This window comes from Pristis pectinata, chromosome 18 (genome assembly GCF_009764475.1).
Source record: "Pristis pectinata isolate sPriPec2 chromosome 18, sPriPec2.1.pri, whole genome shotgun sequence".
Taxonomy (NCBI): Eukaryota; Metazoa; Chordata; class Chondrichthyes; order Rhinopristiformes; family Pristidae; genus Pristis; species Pristis pectinata.
Window position 1 is genome coordinate 18577116 of NC_067422.1, and position 27840 is coordinate 18604955.

Genomic DNA, 27840 nt, shown 5'->3' on the forward strand with positions numbered 1-27840 from the left:
TGACACCTGGAAAATCCAGGTACAGGTGTTCAATTAGAAATAGCCAGCATGAACCGTTGAAATAGTTACAGACTAGCAATTTGAAACTATTCTGTTAAGTTTTTGAGGTATAATTTGTTCATAGTCTCTCTTAGGGTGGTGGTAAAACCATGTCTAATTTTAATTGGTTGAAATTTTACGTAGCCTTATTTTAAACTTGCTTTACAAACAGCTAACTCTTGTGGATCTTATTTCCCATGGAAGTCAGAGGATGTTGATTGTGGTCTGAAATGTATCGGAGGGCAAGGATCATAGTTGCCACCCCAAAATTATGCTGAGAATAAATCAGTTATCCTGCCAGATAGCAAAAAAGAAATCAAATTAAAACCACATTACCAAGCATCTTTGCAAACCTGCATTTTATCTTTGGTTTGGCAACCATGGTACAGCATTTTCTAGGACTTGGTGCTGTAGCCAAGTACCATCTGCTCCTCACCCTCCCCCACCACACGTGCGCGTGCACACACACACACGCATGCACACAGCTACTTCAAGTACTTATGTTTCCCTTGAAAAAAACCAGAGGCTGCCTTGACCATTCTTTCTGACAAAGTATTCCACTCTCTAACATAACAGCACAGTAGCAAGAAATGTGCATTAAGTTAATTATTCAGAAGCTTAAGGGGAGTTCAGAAATTTATTGGTTCAGTGTTGTTTGGAATCAATATTGTTTGGAAAGGTGGTGGAAGTTGGTACCATCAGCTTTCAGAGGAATTTGGACAAGTACATGAATAGAGATACAGACAAAAGGTGTGGCTTTATAAAAACCAGGCGTGGTTGCTCTTTTAAGGAGTTAGACTGGGTCTAACAGGCTGGATTGTCCTTTCTGTCCTGTAAATTTCAACAATTCAATGGTCCAGAAATGAAAATTAGAATCAAGTAGTTGTCAATGGGGGATTTTAAAAATGCTAGGAATTCAGGCTCAACCATGCAGAAAGGATTGATTGTAAATGACAACTTCTTCCTCGATAACAATTTCTTGTTATCAAGAGTGCTGGTGTCTGACTTTTGTAAAGCTTTGGCTGGTTGAATTGTTTTATGCAACTGAGTTGTTGTTGGAGATCACTTTACAGTTCTTTGATTCAATTAAAAGACTGATGTCCTTAAAAGCAGCACTTCAATGTTATCAAATTTAATCCAGAAAACTTTGAACTACCTATGCCTGTTTGAAATCCTTCAAAATGATAGTTTTGAAAAGGGGGAAGAAAAATAAGATTCTTGATATTAAAACCTAATCCAGCAGCATTGGATGTTTTTGTTTGAGGCTAATAATCTATAATTATTTATTATTTTACCTGTGATTTTTCTGGGGAATAGATTGATGTGGACAAGTACAGGGAATAAATTGTGTTCTTCAGGCTATTTAGAAATTGCTGCTGAATTTCTAAAATCCTCTTATCAAAGTAAATATAAAATAAATAAATATGCTTTGTGATTTTTCTTGTACAAAATAGTCATACTTCGTTTAGAGTATTTGTTATCCTTTGTCCTGCAGTTCAGATTGTCACTGGTAGGTGGCGGCAAAGGTATTATATCTCTATTCATAGAAAATAGAACAGTATAGCACAGGAACAGCCCCTTCGGCCCACTATGTTTGGGCTGAACACAATGCCAAATTAAACTAATTCTCTTCTGCCTGTGCATGATCCATACCCTCTATTCCCTGCATATTCATGTGTCTATCTCACAGCCTCTTAAGTGCCACTATCATATTTGCTTCCACCACTACCCCTGGCAGCCCGTTCTAGGCACCTATCGCTCTCTGTGTAAAACAAAACTTGCCCTGCATGTTGCCTTTAAACTTTCCCCCTCTCACCTTAAATACATTTCCTCTGGTATTTGATATTTCTACCCTGGGAAAATTAACAATATCTGGATGATTGTCTACCCTATGTATGCCTCTCATAATCTTATAAACTTCTAGCAGGTCTCCCCTCAGCCTCCGATGCTCCAGAGAATACAACCCAAATTTATCCAACCTCTCCTTATTAGCTCATATCCTCTCATCCAGGTGGCACCCTGATAAACTTCTTCCGTATCCTCTCTGAAGCCTCCACATCCTTCCTGTTATGGGGCAACACGAATTACACATAATACTCCAAGTGCGGCCGAACCAAAGTTCCATATAGCTCCATGATTTCCTGACTCTTATACTCAATGCTGCGACCAATGAGGGCAAGCATGTTCGTTTTTGTAATTCTTTCAAACAGACACTGTGCATCAATAAGTCTCAAAATCTTGGGATGACGTGCTTACATGTTAGTTTGTGCATATGATTCACCCATCTCATCGGGCCTCCTGTCATTGACAAATTGTTTCAAGGAAACATTATCCAGGGGCTTTTTGTACCCATCACTATTAAGTATTGTTAGGAATGAAATTTGTTCCTATTTGCTGTAATGTATGACACAATCATCCAGATATTGTTAATTTTGAGCTTCTATTGTAACAGCTACACATCCCTTGAATCAATATACAAGTGAAGCATGCTGTTGACTCCTCTGGAAATTCATTCCCACATTTATCTGAGTGGGTATCAGATCTACCTTTAGATACTTATTTTGCTAACTTACTTCCAGATTTTGGACATGCCTGTGTGGCCTGGCTGTTAAAATTAGACCACCCTCACACTGGGACAGGTCAGCTGCAAGCGAGGACTATTTTTTCCCAGCCTGATGATTGAAATCCTCTTCAAGATATCAGACACGTGTCAACACGCACAAAATGCTGGAGGAACTCAGCAGGTCAGGCAGCATCTATGGAGGGAAATAAACAGTCGACATTTCAGGTCAAGACCCTTCATGAGGACGTGTATCAGGCTGGTACTGCAAACTCTTTGAGTTTTCTGAGTCAAGATTCTACTCGACATTAACTGGTTCTGAGGTTCTCCTGAAGCCACCAAGGGTGAGAAATCATACAGGGCATTAAATGGTAATAGATTTAGAAATGTTGACATTCAAAGGAATCTAGGTGTTTGCAAGTCACAGAAAGCTAATATGTTGCTAAATGGTATGTTGCCTTTATTATGAGAGAATATGAGCACACAACTAAAGATATCTTGTTGTCGTTGCTTTGGACCAGGAGATCGCACCTGAAGTATTGTGTGCAGGCTTGGTCTTACCAAAAACAAAATGTGGAGCAAGTTTGAAGGGCCAGATGCCTACTCCTTCTCCTACATCCCATGTGGGATTGTTTTGCATTGACTTTCTTTAAACTCTCATTTATTAGTTAAAATATTTAGAAGGAATGGGAGCAAAGAGGGAAAAAGAAATAGGGGAAATTATAATTGGGAACAAATAAATATCAGAATGATTAAACACACACTTTTCTTCTATCTTCACAAAAGTGGACACAAATAACTACACAGATATGTAAGGGTCCAGTGAAGAGGAGGAACTGATGGAGATTAGTAGTAAAAAAAATATTTCCAGGGAAATTGATGGGGCTTAAGTTTGACAATCCCCAGAGTTTGATTATGTCCTAGAATACCAAGGGAAATGCCCTAGAAATAGCAGATGAATTGATGGTCATTTTCCAATATTCTTCAGTCTCTGGAGCTGTTCCTATAGATGGGAAGGTGGCAAATGCACCCTCATTATTTAAAAAGGAGGAAGAGAAAAAACATGGGGAATTACTGACCAGTAAGCCCAACACCAGTGGTGGGGATAATGCTCGAATCTACTATAAAAGAAGCACTTGGAAAACGTTAATGGGATTGGACAAAATCAGCATGGGTATACAAAAGAGAAATCAAGCTCAACAAATATACTACAGTTGTTTGATGGTGCTACTGGTAGAATAGATAAGGGAGAACCTGTGTGTGTAATGTATTTAGATTTTTAAAAGGCCTTTGATAAGATCACACTTAAGTGTTTAGCATGCAAAATTAAATCACCTGGGATCAGGGCTATGGATTCAGTGGTTGATGGACAGGAAACAGAAAGTAGGAATAAAAGCGTCTTTTTCTCTGTGGCAGTAACTGGTGGGGTGCTGCAGGAATCAGTGCTTGTGCGTACACTGTTCCCAATACCTATCAATGAGGATGAGGAAACTAAACCTTTCATTTCTAAGTCTACAAATGATACAAAGCTGTGAACTGTGTGGAGGATGCAAGGAAGCTTGGATGTGGTTTAGACAAGATGGGTGAGTGGGCAAATGCACAGCAGGTAGAGTTTAATATGGATAAATCCAAGGTTATTCACTTTATTCACTGGACCTCCACTTTTCCAAAGCAATCAGCATTAAGGTTGCTGAATGCTGATTGCTTTGGAAAAGGGGAGGTCCAATGAGACCTGGTGTCCTTGTGCACCAACGTGAAAAACGTTCAAGTGCAGCATATAGGTAAGAAATGGTATGTTAGCCTTCATTGCAAGATGATTTGAGTACAGGAGGATATCTTATTGCAGCTGTTCAAGGCCTTGGTGAGACCCCATCTGGAGTTTTGATCTCCTTATCTGAGGAAGGATGCTCTTGCAACGAAGATTTACCAGAATGATTCCTGTTATGTCAGCACTGACATATGAAGAGCAATGGGGTCAATTGGGCACATATTCACTAGAGTTTAGAAGAACGAGGGGGGATCTCACAGAAACCCATAAAATTCTAAAAGGACTTTACAAACTGGATGCTAGGAGGATGTCCCTGACAGCTGGAGAGTGCAGATCCAGAGTTACAGCCTCAGGAAACAGACACTGCCACTTAGAATTGAGGAGATTTTTCTTCACCGGTGGAATTCTTTGCCACAGAAACCAACTGGGAGACCAAGTCATTAAACATCTTCAAGGAGGAGATGGATATATTCCTCAGTGCAAGACAGGGTACTGAATGAAAAGACAGGGTAATGGTGGAGTAGGGCTAAGCGTTCCACTCTGGACCCTATTTTCGATGTTTTCTATGAGAATGAATGCGTTAGCCAATTTATTCTTTTTGTTGCCTGCTTTTTAAAGTAGCTTTTCGTTTGATTTGACAAACTCCTCTTTGATTTATACAGGGACATTACTTGTACAAAGGCTTATTTGAAAATAAACTTAAATCAAAGCGTAGCCTCGGGGTTGGGCGATGCTCCCCAGTGCTTCTTGCGCTTTGGACGCGGGGGCGCGCGGGAGCAGCGGGCGCTGTCGGGGACGCGCGGGAGGAGCAGAGGAACGGCGGGGACGCGCTGGAGCGGCGGGCTCTGCCGGGGGCGCGCGGGAGCAGCTGTAGCTGCCGCCGCCGGGGACGCGCGTCACGCGTTCGCTGGCGCTGGTTGAGAGCCGCCGCTCGGGGCTGGGGGCTGGTGGCTGCTCCGGGGCTGTGCCTCCGCTCGCAGGGCGGGTGTCTGCTGGCCGTCCGCTCCAAGACCATCCGCTCTCGCCGCTCGCAGGCATGGCTTCCCGGTTCGACTACATCGCTCCTTGGTGGACTTACTGGTTGCACAATTTCCCGCACGTTAACCTCCGCTTCCAGCCGGTGGACAACACCTTCAGTCCGCAGGATGAAAACTATCAGCAGGTCAGCAGGGCGCCCGGCAGCTCCACACTCACCCCTGGCCCTTCCGGGACCCCTCCACTCACCCCCTTACCCGAGCTCGCTCTCCACTCCCTACACCCATCCCAGCCGCTTTCTACACCCCCCACGCCACCTCCTCCTCCTCCTGCCCTCCTCCTCCCCCCGTGCCCGTCCTCCTCCTCCCTCCTCCTCCTCCTCCCCCCGTGCCCCCCTCCTCCTCCCCCTCCTCCTCCTCCTCCTCCTCCCCCCGTGCCTCCTCCTCCTCCCCCCGTGCCCGTCCCCTCCTCCCCCTCCTCCTCCCCCCGTGTCCCCTCCTCCCCCTCCTCCTCCCCCCGTGTCCCCTCCTCCCCCTCCTCCTCCCCCCGTGCCCCCTCCTCCCCCTCCTCCTCCCCCCGTGCCCCCCTTCCCTCCCTCCTCCTCCCCCCGTGCCCCCCTTCCCTCCCTCCTCCTCCCCCCGTGCCCCCCTTCTTCCCTCCTCCTCCTCTTCCTCCTCCTCCCCCCTGCCCCCTCCTCCTCCTCTTCCTCTTCCTCCCCCGTGCCCCCTCATCCTCCTCCTCCCCATACCACACTCCTCACGTGTGCCACCACAGCACCCAACCCTCGTCGCCTGCACCCAACCTTGTCCCCTCACCCTCAGCCTCATCCCCTACCCCCAACATCCCGACCCTCAACCTCGTCCCCATCCCACCCCACCACAACCTCATCTCTCCGACCCACCCCAACCTCTTCACTCCCACCCTACCCGAACCTCATCCCACCCCACCCCACCCCAACGTTCCCCCCGACCCACCCCACCCCAACGTCCCCCCCGACCCACCCCACCCCAACGTCCCCCCCGACCCACCCCACCCCAACGTCCCCCCCGACCCACCCCACCCCAACGTCACCCCCGACCCACCCCACCCCAACGTCACCCCGATCCACCCCACCCCAACGTCACCCCGATCCACCCCACCCCAACCTTGTCCCCCCCACCCCACCCCAACCCCGTCTCCCCCACCCCACCCCAACCCCGTCTCCCCCACCCCACCCCAACCTCGTCTCCCCCACCCCACCCCAACCTCGTCCTCCCCACCCACCCCACCTGCTCTTTTCCCTTCCTAGGCAGCCTTCCCCAGCCCCGCACATTGCTTAAACCCTCTTTCTCCAAACCTTACTTTTCCTGAATCCTTGAACTGCCAACATCCCCTCTTCCTCAAATGAGTCCCTTCCCCTGAGCACTCTTCCCGATTTGGCTCAATCCCTGACCCTCCTTTCGTCTTTCTACCAGTTCCTCCCCCAGCTCCTCTCTATCCTGGTACCCTGACCCCACCTCCCCTTGTCCTGTCACCAACTGACTCACTCCTCTCAACCCCACTTTGGTATTGTTTGTTTCCCCTTCAGTCACTTGCAGACTATAGTTCTCTTTCCTGCTACGGACCTGTCCATCTCTGTCCTGTCTGTAAAGCACAAGTCTTTGTCCAGAAGAGCCACAGTGAACTTTCATTTTGCTGCAAGGTTTCTAAGCAGCTGTTTAAATGTAGTGCAAGTAAAAATTTAAAAGTGTCAGCTGAATTGAAAGAATAAAAACATATGGAGGAATTTGATGCCTTACAGTGGTGACAATGAGAGCCTCTTTCTTTAGATCTTAGTTCCATGTCATCTTACTCAAGCAAATGTGTGATGAATAGTTGATATAAAGCCAGGAAGCTAAGAAAATCCCAGACTCAACACACAGTACGGAGCTAACATATGTGTCGTGGAAATTGACCATTTGGCCTCTGCTTCGGACACAGATTGGAGGGGTCAGTACACACAAACTGCTGGAGGAACTCAGCAGGTCAGGCAGCATCTATGGAGGGAAATAAACAGTCGGCCTCGACTCGAAACATCGGTTTATTTCCCTCCATAGATGCTGCCTGACTTGCTGAGTTCCTCCAGCAGTTTGTGTGTGTGTAGCTCCAGATTCCAGCGTCCGCAGAACCTCTTGTGTCTCAAGTGGTCAGTCTTGTTCCCAGTGTCGTGACTTTAAACTGTAAGACTGTATCTGCCTAAACTATCAAGTTGTTTTCATAAAGATTAATACAACAAAGTGTCTTGTGATATTTGTAACCAAAACTATTATGATAGATACTTAAAATGTTGTTTTACAAGGAGCACTAATGTAAAAACTTGAAATATATTGCAATACTGTTTTTTTTAAAATAAATAAACGAGTAGCAACTGCATTGGTGGCATTTACCCCTCTGCGTGCTGACAGGTTTGGGACTTCCTTGCAAATGAAGAAATTTCAATCTTGCTGGTCGATCTCTGCTGGCCATTTCATAGTTGCAGCCCACATGGAGTCCAATAGTGGAGCAGGAACTTGATGGAATTTCCCAGCACTTGCACAGGGGAATTGACTCTCAGATCGTGTGCCAGGATAAACCTGGCGCAGTATCTGACAGCTCATTCACTTGAATAGGAATTGTAGGGCTGCTAAGGATCAAGATAAAGAGAAGGCTAAGTTATATATCTTTTTTAACTTTAATGTTTCATTGTTTAAATGGTTTTATTTTATGCGTTTACATTTTAATTGTTTACTTCATTTTACTGGTTATGTGTTTCTGAATGTCCCATTCAGAAGGATTGAAAGAACCTTATCAGGTTTGACAGATGGTAACACAAGAGACTGCAGATGCTGAAATCTGGAACAACAAACAATCTGCTGGAGGAACTCAGCAGGACATGGAGACACAAGAGATTCTGCAGATGCTGGAATCTGGAGCAATGCACACAAAATGTTGGAGGAACTCAGCAGGTCAGAAGCATCTATGGAGGGAAATAAACCGTCGATGTTTTGAGTCAAGATCCTTCATCAGGACCAGGACCCAGCACCTGATGAAGGGTCTCAACCTGAAATGTCGACTGTTTATTTCCCTCCATAGATACTGCCTGAACTGCTGACTTCCTGCAGCATTTTGTGTGTGTTGGTTCAGCAGGACGTGGCATGATGCAGTGTTTTGACCAAAAACATCAAATCTTCCTTTCCTCCCCCACATACTGCTCGACCTGCTGAGTTCCTCCAGCAGATTGGTTGATTACAGATGGTGAAGCTGGGGTGGGATTTTGTTTACTAAAAAGTTTCATGGGTTAAAGGCTTGTTCTGGCCCACCCACGTCGCCTGATAACATCATTTAAGGCCCTGCTGATGTTCAAGGCTTTGCTGCTTGGCCCCAGGATGGTCTCATCCACCAGGACCAACCTTCTGGGTAAAGAGCTGATCAGTTTTGGATGTTGGTGAATAAAAACAACGAGACTGGGTGGCTCATGAAAATCCAGGCTGAAGGATTTGCTTATTGCTGTAGCACACTAAATTATTGAAGCAAAAGGTAATATGTTTAAAATGTGACACACATTGACATTGAACCCACTGCCATGCCCAAAGAGGGCTTCATGATGTCAATACCATGAATAATTTTAAGCTTCCTTTTATGACTGACTAAGTCACTGGAGAGACACTGAAGCTGGTGATATCAAAGTCTTCATTTAACACAGCAGATCTTCTGGAGAGAATCTCGTTCTCCTCTCCTCACACAATGTTTTATACTTTTTGAACACAAGGACACCAATAACCCTTAACTACAGTTTCAATGGCTATAATCACCCACTTTAACATTTTGAATATAGACAGGTAACTTTACAGAATTACATATTTACAATGGTAGCACATCCCTCGAGCAGAACCTCTTTGTATATTCTTATACTGGTGGCTGGTCTGAAAGCTTTTGAGCACAAACTCCAGACACCCAAAGTATACCTCTTTTGTTACGATGTTGAGTGATGGCTCCCTGAATATATAATTAGCCAGAATATTAAGTGATAAACCAGACCTGTCCTGCACATTAAGTGGCCAGATACTCTGTTAATGATGTGTTAATACAGCCGATGGCCACTTAATACCTTCCCTGATCTCATTCTGAAGTTTTCAATGAACACCAATTAACATGAACATGTCTATTGTCTTTCCCTGCATAGTTTCAAGGGTACAGAATCAGAATGTCCCACACCCAATGATTGGTTTCAATGGCCTTCAGATATCAGTTGAAGTTAAGTTGTGAACTGGTTGTATTTCCTGAAGACTGGTTCTCATTTTAATTAATATCTGTTATCCATAATTTCTTAACTCCAGAATAATCCCTAATACTTCCCAATACTCCCCAACATCAATTTAGTATTTGCATTTTTACCACAGGTCAGTCATATCTGCTTATAGTAGGTGTTCTAAGATAAGATTAGTCACATGTACATCGAAACACACAGTGAAATGCATCTTTTGCATAGAGTGTTCTGGGGGCAGACCGCAAGTGTCGTCACGCTTCCAGCGACAACATAGCATGCCCACAACTTCCTAACCCGTATGTCTTTGGAATGTGGGAAGAAACCAGAACACCCGGAGGAAACCAACACAGACACGGGGAGAACGTTTAAACTCGCTACAGACAGTGGCGGGAATTGAACCCGGGTCCCTGGCACTCTCTTCCTGACACCCTAACATTTGTTATGCTTTTGGAAAATGCCCATTGCTGATTTATAGTAGTTGCTGATGTTTTCAGTGTTGGAGAAATCCAGCACAGAGAATTGCCAGTGAGGTGTAGTATGAAGAAAAAGCTTTCATTGTGGTGGACTTGGGTGACTGGTTTTAAGATGACTTTAACAGTGCTGAAGAAAACAGGCATCTCACGGCCGTCAGCATGTCATCCTGCGCTTTCTCCATTCACTATCTGTTCTTTGGGTCATGGGTTTTCTATGGATTTCTGCCTCCAGGTGCCACTGAAGCTGTGTCTTTTCCCTTGAATAAAGGTGAAGCTTCCAATCCCAGAATAGCCTAGGTTTGCAGTTAACTAACTTCTTAAAATCTTGGTCATTCTTATCGAACCAGTCCTGGATTTTTTGATGGAGAAGCCAAGAGTATCTTTGTAGTTCCAATTACAGTAGACCTCATGCCAGGCCATAATGTATGGACACTTTGTGGCTCTCGTAGGCTGGAAGTTAACTGGTTGTCTGAGAAGAGCTACTGTTGTGAGGTCCTTGAGAGCTTTGACATTGATCTTACTGTGGCAGGTCTTCTGTTGCTCATGTTTTAGGGCCAGATTGATAGGGATAATAGAGGGGATTAGGCAGTAGTCATTCCAGCAATCACTGGTGCCTATTGTGGCATGAGTCTTGTGAACGTCTTTGTGGTTCCTCACTCGAATGATGATGAAATCTAACAGGTGCATTTGCTTGTACTGGGGATGTTGTCTTGATGCCTTGTAAAATAAGATAAGATTTCTTTATTTGTCACATGTACATCGAAACACACAGTGAAATGCATCTTTTTTGCATAGAATGTTCTGGGAGCAGCCTGCAAGTGTCGCCACACTTCCGGCACCAACGTAGCATGCCCGCAACTTCCGAACCTGTACATCTTTGGAATGTGGGAGGAAACCGGAACACCCGGAGGAAACCCACGCAGACATGGGGAGAACGTACAAACTCCTTACAGACAGTGGCCAGATTTGAACCCGAACCGCTGGTGCTGTAAAGCATTATGCTAACCGCTACACTACCGTGCCTGCACTACCGGGCTTGTGTTGGTCCCTCTGATTTGTTATGACAAGGCTGTTCTCTATGTAATTTGTCAAGGGAAGAACCAGACTCCCAAATTAGGCAGTCTTCTGTGGGAAGAGTGTACCTGGTGTTCAGAGGAAAAGATTCAAGGGTGTGCTCAAAGCTTCCGTGATGAAATGCAACATTCCTACTGACTCCTGGGAATCTGGTCCATGTCCATTCAATGTGGAGAAGGGCTATTCAGGACGGTATTGAGACCCTCAAGGCCATGTATCAGGAGTAGACAGAAGTCTTGCATAGGCAATGGACGTAACGCAACACCTCAGAAACTACCCACCCACCTGCCCCATGTGTGGAAGAGAATATAGCTCCTACAATGACCTCATTAGCCATTCCAGAACTGTCAAAACCCAAGTGGAAGCAAATCATCCTTGATCCTGAGAGACTGCTTTTGAAAAAGAACAGCAACGATCATCTTTGGCATCATCTGACTTTGGCTGTAAAATTCATATTCAACTTCAAAGACCCCTTTACAAGGTTGATCCCAAAGAGACAAGAATTTTCCTGGACTTGCGCATGGCCTGAGTTAATTCATTGCTGGGTTTTGTTTGATAAAGTGATGGGTGGTTTGTTTGCTGAGGTTTTTAAATAGCTTCACAGCAGTTAGAGTAATTATGTATGTCAATTTTGACAAGAATGTATCTATTGTGATATGATTGGCATGGAGGCTAAGGTTTCTGCAAAAGAATTTTATTTTGAATATTATGTGATGTGCCAGTTGTTGTGCTGTGATATGAGATGTGATAGAGCTTGTTCAGTGTTGAGGAAAATATTCCAGTGTTGAAGGAAATAATCCAGTGATTAATAGAAGCTTTACAATTTTTATTAACGAGATTAAAGGGCCAAGTGATGCTGACAGTAGTACATTCAATCCATTGAGGTAGTAGCTGACAGGGTGACGTCTTAAGAAATTCTTCAGCTTGTGGAAAGGTGGCATGGAGAAGAAAATAAATAGAATAAGCTATAAGATGTTCATCCTTATATAATGTGATATTTTAAAAATCTATTTACTTTAGAATTGGTGAAGTGAACGTTTGCAAGATTGTACACTATTATGAAAAAGTTGACGTGAGGAATGATTGCACAGAATGTGTCTATCCTCTCAGGAGTTCAGTAGAATAAGAGTAGATTTAATTGATTTTTCTGTTGATTGCTGTGGAGACTTCAGAGGGTAGCTGCTATGACTTTGTTTCTCTTTTAGGCGAGTCAGAAATTTATCATGTTTGTGAAACTTTGGAATTCTCTATCTCAGAGTGCTGTTCATGCTGAGTCATTAACTGTAATCAAGACCAAGTTTCCTGGACTCTATCATTGCTTCAGATAATATGCTGTTTGATCAATCAGGCAGAGGTGGATGTGGTCTGGTGCAGTGCACTGGTAATAACGTGACCAATTTGTGATTATACTGCACTGGTAAGCAATTTCCCTTGCAACAAGGGAACAAGCTATTTTAGATTTGGTCATGTGTAATAATTTAGAATTCTCTAAGATGTACTGCATTGAGAAATAAAGATTTTACTATAGAGATTCACTCTTGGCTTAAAAGGAAGTTAAGAATGATGTTAAATTGAATAAGAAGACAAAGAATGTTGCAGAGATTAGTGGTAGACCAGAAGATTGGAATTTTTTTAGAAATAAAGAATGGCTTAAGTTAGAGAAAATTGAGAGTAAACAAGCAATACAGAGCTTCTACAAATGTATAAAAAGGTATAGTAGCTAAGATTCACTGTAGGACAAGAGGTGGGAACTAATGATGAGAAATGAGAAAATTCTAGAGATATTTTTCACGGTAGAAGGCACTAAAAGAAGGGTAGAGAAACAAAAGACTGCAGATGTTGTAATCTAGATGAAAAACACAAGAAGGGTCTTGACCTGAAACTTTGACTGTCCGTTTCCCTCCATAGATGCTGCCTGACCTACTGAGTTCCTCCTGCATTTTGTGTGTTGCACTAAAAGCCATTTAAATAATAGAAAATCTGGAGGCAAAAGGGAGGGATTAAATCAATACTATTACTACAGAAAAGTTATTAAGCAAAATAAAGGGACCAAAGACTGTCAAGGAACTGATGCCCCTCGTCCTAGGATCTTAAAAGAAATGGCTGTACAATTAGTAGAAGCATTGGTCATGATTTTTGAAAGTTCCCAAGACTGTGAACACAAGAATATAGGAGCAAGAGCTTCATATAAGAAAGGAGAGAAATGAAGAGCAAGAAATTATAGCCCGGTTAGTCTGAGATGTTCATTATGAAAATGGTGAATCCATTATTTTGGAATTAGAAGGAGGACATTTAGAAAGTAGTATTTAAGGAGAGTTGAAGTGATTTTTATGAAAGGGGAATCATTTGACAAATTTATTCTATTTTTGAGAACATAATGTGCATGATGGATAAAGGGGAATGAGTAGATGTAATGTATTTAGACTTACAAAAGGCATTCAGTAAGATGCTGCATAAAAGATATCAAATTTAAGAACTCACAGCAACGGGTTAACATACAAGTAGAATAGAGAGGATTGGTTAACCAACAAAAAACAGAGCTGGGATAAATGTTTCTTTTTGAAGTTGGTAATTAATTACTTAGATGAAGGCACCTAATGCACTGTAGCCATACTTGCTGCTGATACAAAGATAGGTGGGAAAGCAAGTTGTGAGGAGGACACAAAGAGTATACAGACAGGTTAACTAAGTAATGGGAAGGGAATTAACAGATGAAGTGTAACGCGTGGAAATGTGAAGTGTTTGGTAGGAAGAATGGAGAAGCAGAATATTGTTTAAATGGAGAGAGAGCACAGAATGCTGCTGTATAGAGGGGCCCATGTGTCCTCATACTTAAAGAACAGAAAGTTTCCAAGCATATAGAGCAAGTAATTAGGAAGACAAATTGAATGTTGGTCTTTACTGCAAAGAGAGTGGAGAATAAGAGTGGGTAGGTCTTGTGCGTCCACAACTGGAATACTGATTACAGATCTAGTCTCCTTATTTAAGGAAGGATATAATTGCATTGGAGGCTGGTCAGGGAAGGTTCACTAAGTTGATTCTTGGGATAAAGGGGATGTCTTAAAGTGAAAGGATGAACAGGCTGGATTTTAATTATTGTTGAGAAGGATGATAGATTATTAATTGAAAATATAAGATTTTGAGGAGACTTGACAGAGGAGATGCTGTTTACCATGTGGGAGAATTCAGAACGGGGGAGGCAGAGTTTCAGAGTAAGCAGATGCCCATTTAGAAATGAGGAGCCACCACCTTCTCTCAGAGGATTGTGAATCTTTGGAAATTTTTACAAAGCTGTTGAGGCTGAATATATTCAAGGTAAATCAAGGGCGATAGGGATTGAGCAGGAAAGTGGAGTTAAGGTGACAGATCAATTTGGCAGTGACCTTCTTGAATGGAGAAACAGGCTTAAGGGCATAGTCTTTCCAAAGCTACTATTTTATTGTTTAAAATGATTGCCAGATGTGGGCATTTATTGTCTGCCTAATTGTCCTTTGATTTGCTTCATAAGCTATTTCAGAGAGTAGTTAAATACATTGGTGAATCTGGAGGAAAGGTCAGACTAGGTAAAGATGACACATCAGTGAGTCAGATGGGGTTTTGCACTAATCTGGTGGTTTTAAGTTCTCCATATATACCAGCTTTTGATCCTGCTGCTGTCATGGTTTTTGAAATCGAACCTCTGGATCAATATTCCTGGACTTTGGATACTTGTTCAGTCACATTACAACTTTGCGAACATTCCCTATGTGCATTCCATTTTTCTCTAAATCTTTTGGGTATTTTTAACAGTACAAAATAAATAAAGGTGTCATTTTGGGCAATATTGAGTAAGTGTCACATTTACCTGAAATGCTCCATGCTATTTCAAGGAAATTGAGTTTTCTGTTGCAGCAATGTCAATGGAAACAAAATAACCTGTCATTAATTTTGAGGTGAACGATGGCAAGTATTCAAATGTTTCAAAATTCTCAATAAGTGTACATTCCATTGAGATATAAAATCTCCACAAGAAAAATGATCCATCCTTGGCTAAATAAGAATGTTACAAGGGTGGTATTAGAATAAGAGGCTTATAATATTGCCAAGAAGATTTTTAAGTCACAAGAGTTTTAGAAAAAGCAATAAATTAACAAGAAATTACAGAAAAAAGCAGATAGATGAATAATTTAAATTGTAAGTGTAAAATAAAATTGAGGTTTATGCAACTACTTAAGAGTAGTAAAGATATCTGGATCTAGAAAGACAATGGCAGAAAACTATCAGGAACAAAGAATTGGATGAAGCATAAAACAAAAAAATTGTACGTTTCTGCAAAGGATGCAGTAAATATAACATTTTGGAAGTAAGGATCTAATGATATTGAGGAATTTAATATGATTGATGTCATTGGAGAGAAATGAGTTGAGAAATTAAGAGGGCTAAAACTAATTGAATCCCTGGGTCCATTAGCTTGCAATCCAGGTTTGGAAGAGAGATAATTGCAGAGATAATGTTATAATTTCACAAGTATCTGTAACAGTACTAATGTACTGGAAGGTAGCAATGATAACACTGCCACTTAATGCATAATTGTCCTATGATTTGCTTTTGATGGTTATTTCGGAGGGCAGTTAAACACATTGGTGGATCTGGAGTAAAGACCAGATTAGGGAAAGACCAGATGGATTTTTACAGTAATCTGGTTCACTGATATATTTGGTCTCCAGGCCAGCTAGCCTGACATCTACTGTTGACAAAATGCTGGTATCCATCATTAATAATGTGATAACAGGATACTTGGAGCAAATGAGGCACAGCTAGGGGATTGGCTAACCAACCAAAAACAGACTTGGGATAAATGGTTCATATTCAGATTGGCACTTAGCAGCTGGTGGGATATCAGAGGGATCACTGCTGGCGCCTCAACTATTCACAAGTTATATTCAGTCCAAATGAGAGTACTGTCACCAAATTTGCTTACGATAGGTGGGTTATCAAGTTGTGAAGAAGACGCATAAAACCCGCAATGGGATTTGGATAGGGTAGGTGAATGAGCAAGAAGTTGGTAGATGTAGCACAGTGGTGCAGCTAGTAGAGCTGCTGTCTCAAAGCTGTGGTGACCTGGGTTCAATCCTGACCTATGCTGGAATGTGTGGAATTTGCATAGTCTTTTTGGCAGGCACAGTAGTGTAGGGCAGGCACGGTAGTGTAGCAGTTAGTGTAACGCTATTATAGCACCTGCGACCCAGGTTCAATTCCGGCCACTGTCTGTAAGGAGTTCGGAGTTCGTACGTTCTCCTCATGTCTGCATGGGTTTCCTCCAGGTGCTCCAGTTTCCTCCCACATTCCAAAGACGTACAGGGTGGGAAGTTGTGGGCATGCTATGTTGGTGCCAGAAGCGTGGCGACACTTGTGGGCTGCTCCCAGGACACTCTATGCAAAAGGGTGCATTTCTCTGTGTGTTTCGATTTACATGTGACTAATAAAGATAGCTTATCTTATCTTATGTTGTATAATGTGGTGAAAATGTGAGGTTTCCACTTTGGAAGAAAAATTATTATTTAAGTGGATTAAAAAAATGTCACAATATAAAGGGATCAGGGGACTCATGAGTATGAGACTCCATGAATGATTCCATGACTGAAAGCATGTGGTACATCAAATATTTAAGAAGGCAAGTTGATGTACAGGGGGAAAAAAGAAATCCTTGCTCAAATGATGCAAGTCTTCAGTAAGAACTCTCACTTTTGTTCACCGTATCTAGTGAAGGATATACTTCAATGCAGCATAGGTTTTATCTGATTGATTCTTGCAAAGAAGGGATTATCCTATGAAGAGGGATTGAGGAAGTTTTGGATAAATTCACGAGAGTTTAGAAGAATGAGTGATGATCTCATCAAGCTATACAAGATTCTGCGAAGCTATTTACTCCAACTGGAGAGTCAAGTCAAGTTTATTGTCATGTCAACAAGTACAGTGAGGTTACAGGTACAGTGAAAAACTTGCAGCATCATTGCAGGCTAGTAGGTTCAGAGGATCAAGGGCACGTTATCAATCTAGAGTTTCGACCATTTAGTAATGAGATGACTTAGTAATAATCTTTTTTGAATTCTGTACCTCAGAGGAGTGTTACTGCTGAGTCATGGAATATGTGCAAGGACGAAAGTGAGATAATTTTAGGCACTAAATGAATCGGAGAATATGGTAATCAAGTGGCAATATGGATTTGAGGCACAGGATCAGCCACGATCTTTTTGAATGATACAAGAGGCATGAGGGACTGCCTCCTGTTTCTTACATTCCTATATAAGATTATGGTGGTACCCTGATGTTTGCTTTTAAAGGCATGACTGCATTTCGAAATAGTTCATGAAGTGCTTTGAGACAGAAGATGCAAGGTTGGGGCACGATTTTCTGTGCACACTTCTTTCGTTCAATACTGGAAATTTGCATTTAGGCTCTGATTACAGTTGTATCCTTCATTGAGTTAGAAGCCTTAAAATGGGCTTTTATATTTGAGGTTGAGTTATTATCCACTGCATGACTGGAAGTCTTGTGATATTTTTGTCTCTGCTAGTTGATGGCTTAATCTTTTGTAAGTGGTGTTCATGTGGCTTGAAATGAACTTTGTACATTTTAAAAGTGGCTGGAAGAAACTTCTGCTCTGAATTCCTTTTGGTTCAAAACACAAAACATATTCTTGTTTTTTTTCACAATTCCTGAGAGTTCCCTTTGTTGTAAAACCTGCAGAAAGTTAAATAGATTTAAAACCAAATCTTTAATAAATGATTTATTCTGATTGCACTACTTCCCAATATAGTTTTATTGAGAATAACAACAATGGATTTTCTTTAAAAAGAATACTCTTGTTATACAATATATCACAGTGTAAATAGGAGTAAGGGGAAAAGCAGCTGCGATTGCTCCTGTTTTGGGGAAACATCCTGATACTGGCTCATATTTTGACAGGACAAGAGTACCAACATCCCTCAGTGTAGGTTTCAGGGCTCCCATGTAAATGAAGAGATCTCAAACTTAACTGGCTGTCTATGCTCAGGTAGGATCTTGCTCAGATTTCTCAGCAATTAAGCTGAGGGACATGTTCCTGGATTCTGTGCCAGTCCAGACCTGGCATAAGACCAGCAAGCCATTCATCTGAATTGGGGTTGAAGGCTGAGGTAAATGAAAGGGAAAAATATGTTAGCTTGGATTTTTTTTCAATTAACTGTTTATTTTCCAATTATGTGTTTTTTAAGTCGTACTTAATTAATATTTTTTTAATCAAATGAGATAAACATTTAAACATTACTTATGGATATCAGTTTGAAGCTATTTCAGAAGCATTGAAAATGCTGATAGTTTTAACCACCAGCAAAGCTGGGGTGGGGCTTTGCCAGCTGCCAAAGACTTTTAGAGGTGTTTTGTCAGGACAGCATACTCCAATCCACTCATGTCACTCAGTCACAACATTTGAAGCTTTGCCGCCACTTGAAATCCCACCATGTGACTCCAGGATTGTCTAGAAGAATGAGAATGGCCTTCAGAATTCAGCAAGTGTTTGTTCAGAGGAACAGGGATCACAACCTGGGTCAACATCAGTTGGCAGGCTGAGAAAATTGCCTCTGATGACCAGTAAGAAATGAATTCAAGTCAAAGAGTAATAGAGTAATACAGCATAGAAACAGGCCCTTTGGACCAACTCGTCCATGCTGAACAAGATGTCTATCTGAGCTAGTCCCATTTGCCTACATTTGCACATATCCCTCTAAACCTTTCCTATCCATGTACCTGTCCAAGTGTCTTTTAAATATCGTTATTGTTAGTCCTTAAAACAACAGTGATAGCATTTCAAAAGTACTTAATTAACTGTGAAGTTTTGTGGCATCCCAGAATTATGAAAGTCCTAACATAAATTGTATTTATGCAAGGACTTTCATTATTCTGGGATGTCACAAAGAATGTCACAGTTAATTAAGTACTTTTGAAGTGCTGTCACTGTTGTTTTACACAGAAAATATCGCAGTGAATCTCGCAGTTTGTCTCCACATACAGCAATGAAATAAATGTCCTGTGGTTTCCTTTTATCATATTGTATTGTTGAGTCATTCACAGTCGTGTTTAAGGGAAGTCAGGGTAGAAGCTCATTGAAAAGGCAGCACTTCCAACAGCGCATTCCTCAGTATTGCACTCGAAGTCTGCTGAGATTGTGTGCTAAAGTTTCTTGAGAGTGGACTCTTCATTATGAGGTGAGGGAGTTGCTACCAAATAAAGGCTCAGAGTATGATTGACAAAAGGCATTTTTGGAGTTCACAATACAACCTTTTCCAGCTAAGCAAGGCAGTTCATTTTGTGCACTTTGTCATGTGATCATAGATCATATGATCATGTGTATAGACTTCCGAAAATGAACTATCGCATTGCTGACAACCATGGAAAATGCCAATTGAAATAGCTGCAGTAGAAGATAACTAATGGATCTGGGGTGTAACTAACCTGTGCCATGAGAGGTATATGCTCGAGTTAGTGCTTGAGCCTGAACTACATTGCCAGATGTGGTCTTCATAGCAGATGGTTTCTGATTGGTTCATCATAGGAAGGGAGGAAAGTGGATCAGAATGCTTTACTTTGCACCATTCTGTTCAGCATAAAGTTAAATAAAAGTCGTGTGTTCACTCCTCAAGATCAGCTCCAGCTGTGGAGGTTTCACACACTGGTCATTATGGTTTTACTAAGCTTTTGAGGGGAACTTTATCATAATTACTGATGTGACCTCCAGCTATATCATGAGTGATTTAAATGTACTCTCTTGCACATCTTGTAATGCTAAATTCACTCGATTTCTCAGAATAGGGTTTATTATCTCTGACTTATGACGTGAAATTGGTTGTTTTGTGTCGGCAGTACAGTGTAAAGACATTAAAAATGACTATAAATTACAAAATAAATAGTGCAAAACAAAATATACAATGAGGTAGTGTTCATGGACCGTTCAGAAATCTGACAGAGGGGAAGAAGCTGTTCCTAAATCATTGAGTATGGGTCTTCAGGCTCCTGTACCTCCTCCCTGATGGTAGTAACGAGAAGAGGGCATGTCCCGGGTGTGAGGTTCCTTAGTGATGGATGCCCCCTCTTGAGGCATGGCCTCTTGAAGATGTCCTTCATGGTGGAGAGGGTTGTGCCCGTGATGGCGCTGGCTGAGTCTACAACCTTTGCAGTCTCTTGTGATCCTGCAGATTGGAGCCTCCATACCAGGGGGTGATGCAACCAGTCAGAATGCTCTCCACCGTACAGCTATAGAAATTTGCAAGAGACTTTGGTGACATACCAAATCTCCTCAAACTCTCAACAAAGTAGAGCCACTGGTGTGCCTTCTTTGTGATTGCATGAATGTGTTGGGCCCAGGGTAGATCCTCCAAGATGTTGATGCCTAGGACCTTGAAGCTGCTCATCCTTTTCACTACTGACCCCTCAATGAGGACTGGTGTGTGTTCTCTTGACTTCCCCTTCTTGAAGTCCACAATCAATTCCTTGGTTTTGCTGATGTTGAGTGCGTGGTTGTTGTTGCGACACCACTCAACCAGCTGATCAATCTCACTCCTGTATGCCTCCTCATCGCCATTTGAGATTTTACCAACAACAGTGGTGTCATCTGTGAATTTATAGATGGCATTTGAGCTGATCTTAGCCACACAGTCATGAATGTAGAGTAGAGCAGGTCATTGGGCTAAGCATGCATCCTTGAGGTGTACCTTTCAACCAAGGAGATGACTTTCACAATGATACGAAGTAATTTGAGACAGAACTTAACTGGCAGGAAAAGAACAGAATACTTCTTCACAAAAATAAAGAGAAAATTGTTTAATAAGGATTAATATTTAATGATATTTTTTGCTTTAAGTAGACAAAGTTATTGTACATTGATCCCACAGAAACTTATTTCAGTGGCACATTGTGAATAAATTTTAGTGTAACCTTATCAAAAATGTTAAAATTAAAACTGCTCAGAAATTGGAGGCAAAAATAATCCTGCCTATTTAATCATTTCAAATCAACTCTTGATCCTACAGAAGAAATAATTAACTAGATTTCATTTGCCTGAGTTTTACCAAGTAATCAGCACTCTCCCTCAGCAATGCTACAAAGCACAAATCCTCAGTATGTCACAGCAATTGAGTATTGCAGTACAGAATATTGGAATGTAAATTAAGTCCACCACTTCTGTAACATATTGATGGACTAATGGTATGGATTTTGCACTTGTAATGATGAAACTCCCAGTGTTTGCTGTCAATGGAGCATGAAACTGACAGCAATATTCATTGTGGTGTAAGATATCATAATCCAGAAATATACAACCTAATGAATAGAACTTGATTTCCCTGCTGTCTGAAACTCTGTCTTTCTCATTCTGGAATACGCCAAATGGTTCAATGCCCAATAACAAGATTTGAGAGAACAAATTTCTTTTAGTCTCAATCTAATGTGGATGTCCTTTTATCCCATGACAGCGCTTGATTGGTTCTAGATTCATTCACTGTGGGGAAACATTCTCTCAACATCTAACCTGTCCATTTTGGATCTTGTTTCAATCAGATTCTTCTAAATTTCAGAGAGTATAGAACCAGTTCTCTGTTGTTATTGGTGATTCCTTGCTGCTACATATGTTGTGCTTTTCTTTTGCCTTTTGCTATATTATTTCCAGAAGCAAGAGAATTGATAGGACTGTTATGCATTATAAAATATTAATGTTGTAAAATATGCTCAAAGTGTTTCATCTTGTTGCAAGAGGAGTAAGTGAATTTTTTGAGGCTGCAGTGTGTCGCAGCTGTAAAATGGCTTGCAGTCACTTGTAAAGGTTACTCAGGCAGTAGCCCACAAATCCATCACCTCTATCGTCGGATGACAGCAAGATATGGGAACACCAACATCTATCTGTTCCCTACCAAGTTGTTCAAGTTCCTGAATTGGAAATATATCACCCACTTTTGTTTGTTACTGGCTCTAAGTCCTGGAACTGCATACCCAACAACACTGTGGAAATACTTTAACCAGGAGGAGTAGAGCAGTTCAAGGTAGTGGCTCACCACTCTCTTGGAGGTAATTAGGGATGGGGAATAATTTTTAACAAACAAGGATACCCTGATTCTGAAAAATGGATAAAAAAATAAAAGTACTGCTTAGCAATCTCTCTGGCCCTAAAAAGCTTTTCTTCTATGTATGCATTGTAGTTCCTTCAGATAAATATTCAAATTACAACAATTTTTAAAATGTCATTAAAAACTTTTAAAATATATTTCAGTTTCTACTTAATCTTGTAGTTGTTGTTTTCTTTGTTTCTCCAAGAAGTACTGAAATGTTTAGTTAGAAAACTATTTTTTACTTCTATTTTTAAGAATTCTTCAATGCAATTGGAAGCTCAGCCAACTTGATGTAATCAGCATTGTTGGCTGCCAGAGGGCAATTGAACTGACTATCAATGTTGGTAAAGGGGAAAGTCTTTTTAAAAAAAAATACTTTGTGGATAATTTTTTTCCAGATTAGCAGTGATCATTGTCAATGCATTGCTGACAGCTGAATCAAGGTCAGTGCTTTTTATTCCCTTCAGCTTTGGGAGTGTGGAGGGGAGGATAGAATATGCAAAGGTTACTTATTGCTTTGTGGAAGGAAATATTTGTCAATTGGTCTGAATGTGGTTTCTCGTTGTCTGCATCAGGAACATTCATGGTGGTAAGGGGGCTAGATGTGTGCTTGGCCTAGGGAACTCCCAGGTGAGTAAACAATAAGTTTATATGATGAACTGATTAAAATAACTATAATATTTTGTTGTCTTCTTTAGATCAGGGACTCTAAAAAGGACAACTGATTCACAAGGCTTAAAAAGCTATGTCTGAAATGGTGACATCTAGACAACTGTTCTTGATGCAAAGGGTAGATAAAATCATTTGTGATTCCAACTGATCTGCAATTGAATAACAGCAGATCAAAAATGGGGAGGAAACGAGGGCAATTGAAGCAAGATTATTTGAAACGGGAGCTTTAACTATTGAGCATATTATGCGCAACTCTCCATAATGCAAAATTACTGGTTCAATGCACATCCTACCTTGCAGTAAATGCCTAAAATCAAGAGGGGATCTAAAATCAAGAGGAGGCCTTACTAAAGGGAAGTCATGTTTGGCTAATTTATTGGAATTTTTTTGAAGAAGTGATGTGTGCTTTGGATAAAAGAGGTGTGCTAAGATTTCCAGAAAGCATTTGACAGGGTGCCACGTCAAACCTTATTGCAGAAAATGAAACCTCATGTTGTAGGAGTAGCATATTGACTCGGATGAAAGCCCCAAAGGTTTGCCAATAACACAAAGACAGGTTACTGCAGGTTGAAGGGAGTCCAGAGTTGAACTTGCAGGTAGATGAGCCAAGATCTTAGTTAATGGCAGTGCAGAGTTGAGGGCTTGTGTGGTCTCCTGCTAATTTGTATATCCATATGAAAATCAAATATGTACTTCCCTGAACTGAAATTGTCTTAGTCATTTTCCCTTTATCTCTCTCACTGCTAGTCTGACCTATTGCTTCAGGTAATTAGTTTCTATTTTAGGTGGGTGAACATTTTTAGCAGGTTTTTTTGTTACTAGGAATTCCCATGGAGCAAATTCCATTTTTTTTCTTGGAACAGTGCTGGACAAATTCTAATGAAGGATCTTCAATCTGAAACATTAACTCTTTTTCTTTCCACATATGGTGTTTATTTCTGATTTTCAGCATCTGCAGTTTTTACACTTTCAGGTTTAGCAAGTGTTTTGGGTGGTACAAAAGTTAATATTGCAAGATCTTCAAGGGACTTTATTTTCCTGAGGCTGGGCTTGGCACATTGCCCAGACTTCTGCCTGCAATCCCAACCCATGTGGATTTAATTTTTTAGCTGTTGAGGACAATGAGTAAATCCTCTGCACTCAAAGCATCCAGTAGGTAGAATGAATACTGAACGCAAGTAGGCCTCTGGTTTTGTATGCTTCTTTGATGATAATGTGTCCCAGAAATTTTTCTTGAATGTCATTCCACATTTATGCCATTCCACATTAAGATTCGATATTGCTAGACAATATCTGATTAGATGTGTCATCAGTGAACACAATTCAGTCCAGTGTATTATCATTAAAATAATTGGATTCAAATATGCTCATAAATACTTGTATTGCTGTAGTTGCAGAACCACTTATTGCAGTTAAAAGGGCCCCTTGGGAAGTTGTGAGGAAGTAACCTTGCAGAGTAATTGTATGTCTGCGAATGTCTTTGTTTTGAATGGGAAATGTGTTATTAGTGTGTGTGGAATAGTTCAAATTACCAAGATATCTGTTTTTTTAAAAATAATCTTGAAATCTACACACTACAGTTGTCTCCATTTTCACGGGGATACAGCATGGAAACAGACCCTTCAGCCTACCAAGTCTGTGCTGACCATCAAACACCCATTTTTACACTCATCCTACTTTACCCTTTATTCTCCCACGTTGCCGTCAACTTCCTCCAGATTCTACCATTTGTGTACACACACACACACACACACACGGCGATTTACAGTGGCCAATTAACCTACCAACTTCCACATTTTTGGATGTGCAGGAAACTGCAGCACCTGAAGGAAACTCGAGGTCACAGGAGAATGTGAAAACTCCACACAGAGTCCTGGGTCATTGGAGTCATGGGGCAGCAGCTCTACCTGCTGCACCGATTTGCTGTCCTTTTCAAGGATGAATGCTTGTACAACTGAATGAGTTCAGACAGAGCGGGCAAATTACTGTTGCATTCTTGCCCACATCAAATAATTTCAATCTGATGAATGTTATGGAGCAATCTAGGCATTGAAAAATCAACATTTTGAGTGCTCGTAACATGTTAACATTTTTGGGGGTATCCTGCTATCAAAGCCATCCACGGTACTTTCATTGACAAATAAAATGATTTGGGGCTGGAGAAGTTGCTAAGCGCAGTATTTATCATATGCTGCCACTCCCTTTTTTCATTGTCATGATATCAGTGACCAAGAGTATCAATAGCAATCATTTTTCTTTTCAGGTGAATGTTTTGGGGTGCTTTTACTTAAATTAATCATACTGCAGTTGTGCTACTACTATTGATATCTATTTGACTGGCAAAAGAACAGTTAGGTGATTGCTGGTGGGAAGATTATAGTGAACATTTTGAAATCTGAAATATTTCCTTTTGGTGTTACATAAATGAGAAGAAGGGAATCATACAAAGATCCTTAAGGAGTTGAGAGGTGACCTGTTGGGATGGGAAGAGAAGAATTTGTTACTTTGTGTTCGAATAGGTAGGCGTGAATCCAGGCTGTTAGGGATTATTCTGGAGTTGTGAAATTATGGATAGTGTATATTAATTAAAATAAGAACCAGTCTTCAGGAAATAAAACCAGTTCACAATTTAACTTCAACTGATAGCTGAAGGCTGTTGAAATCAATCATTGGGTGTGGGACATTCTGATTCTGTACCATTGAAACTATGCAGGGGAAGACAATAGACATGTTCATGTTAATTGGTGTTCGTTGAAAACTTCAGAATGAGATCAGGGAAGGCATTAAGTGGCCATCTCCTGTATTAATACATTGGTAAAGGCATATCCCTGCCGCTTGATGTGCAGTCCAGGACAGGTCTATTCTGTCACTTAATATTCTGGCTTGTATATTCAGGGAGCCATCCCCTAACACTGAAACAAAAGAGGTATATTCTAGGTGTCTGGAATTTGTGCTCAGAATCTTTTGGACCAGCCACCACTATCTGAATATTCAGACATTCTGCTTGTTGGGATGTGCTACCATTTGTAAATATGTAATTCTGCAAAGTTACCTGTCTATATTTCAAAATGTTAAAGTTAAGTAGGTGATTATAACCATTGAAACTGCAGTTAATCATTTATTATTGTCTTTGTGTTCAAAAAGTATAAAACAATGTGTGAAGAGAGGAGAACTAGATTCTCTCCAGAAGATCTGCTGTGTTGAATAGAGGATTGTATATCTTCCAGTTACAGCTTCTGTGTGGCTCAGTTTAGTCAGTCACAACACAGACAATAGTAGCATGTGCCCAAACAGTGGAGCAAGTGGAATAATTGATATTGTAAACCTGCGAGAAACTGTTTTGGAAGGTCCACAATGGGTGTCTGATGAAAAGGGGAGGGTAATAGAGAATTTGTGAGGGAGTTGGGAATAGGGAGATTCTCCATGAGTGGCGACTTTATGAGATAGAGACTTTATGAAAAGTTTGGGGGGATTGTAGTGGTATTATGGATGCTGTAATGAGTGCTGACCTGAGTTACATGGAGGCTCTAGCTGAGAGATGTAAAAAGTCTTAATTCAACACAGCAGATCTGGAGGAATTATTTCTCTTCTGCCCACAGTCAACACCACAGTGATGTTTTATACTTTTTAAAGGTGAAGACATCAATAAACAATTAACTACAGTTTCAATGGCTATAATTACCTACTTAACTTTAACATTTTGAATGTAGACAGGTAACTTTTGCAGAATAACACATTTACAATGGGAGCACGTCTCAACCGGCAGAATTTCTTTGAATATTCAAATACTGGGGCTAGTCTGAGAACTTCTGACCACAAACTACAGACACCCAAAATAAACCTCTTTGTTACTGTTGGGGGATGGCTCCCTGAATATACAAACAGCCAAAATATTAAGTAACAAAACAGACATATCCTGAACAATGCATTAAGTGGCATGGATATGCCTTCAACAATGTGTTTAACAATGTATTATAGGAGATGACCACTTAATAGCTTCCCTGGCCTCATCGTGGAGATTTCAGTGAGCACCATTTAACCTGAACGTACATCTATTGTCTTCCCCTGTGCCATTACAATGGTACAGTCCCAGAATGTCTCACTCCTGACATTGGTTTTGATGGCCTGGTTTTGATTATCAGTGGAAGTTGAATTGCAAACAGGATTTATTTCTGAAGATCAGTTTTCATTTTAATTAATGCTTTCTATATCCATATAATTCCATAACTCTAGAATAAACTCCAACAGATAATAAAGGATATGAAGAAGCGATCAGAATGTGTCTTTGTGATGGAGCCCTCAGGCAAAAACAAAGCAAGTGATGATAAGAGCAAAAAACAAACTGCTGGAGGAACTCAGTGGGTAAGGCAGCATCTGTGGAGGGAAATAGACAGTTGATGTTTCAGGTTGAGACCCTAAGGGGATCGTGAAGTGTAGAAGCAGAGGAATTTAAGTGCTGGGTTAGATCGAATAAGAATAGAAATTCAGAACAATTGTGGTCAGAAGGTACAGGTCAGTGGTCATGCTAGGAGCTTTCTCATTTCACTGAGCTGGATTTCATATTCTTTGGTGAATTTTCAAAGAGTTCAAGGAAGTTTCCACATGCGAGCTATGCTGAAAAGTGGAAGCGTAAGTACAGTGTTCCAGTATGATAGCTGAATTGAATTCATTTGAAGCAATGTTGCTTAGATTCATGGTCTGCAGCCATTTTTCATTAGAATGGAGGAGCAAAGCACTTCTGGAAATATATTGTGAACATTAGATTGCTGTTGACATAAGCAGGGTTTTGCTGTCCACTTCTGTGTATTTGTGTACCGAAGAGGTCGTTTTAACAATTGTATTAATATTTAGCAGTGTGATTGGAGATGCCAGGAATGGCGCATGCCCTACCATGGAGC

At 41.2% G+C, this 27840-nt stretch overlaps 1 protein-coding gene across 1 annotated transcript in view; it reads left to right on the plus strand.

The window, feature by feature from the left end:
* Positions 1-5196: 5196 nt before the first annotated feature.
* ttyh2 (tweety family member 2) overlaps positions 5197-27840 on the plus strand; it is an 84786-nt gene continuing 62142 nt past the window's right edge. Inside the window, 1 exon segment of the mRNA XM_052033094.1 lies at positions 5197-5529. Coding sequence (XP_051889054.1) covers positions 5404-5529 — 126 coding nt within the window. The 5' untranslated portion in view covers positions 5197-5403.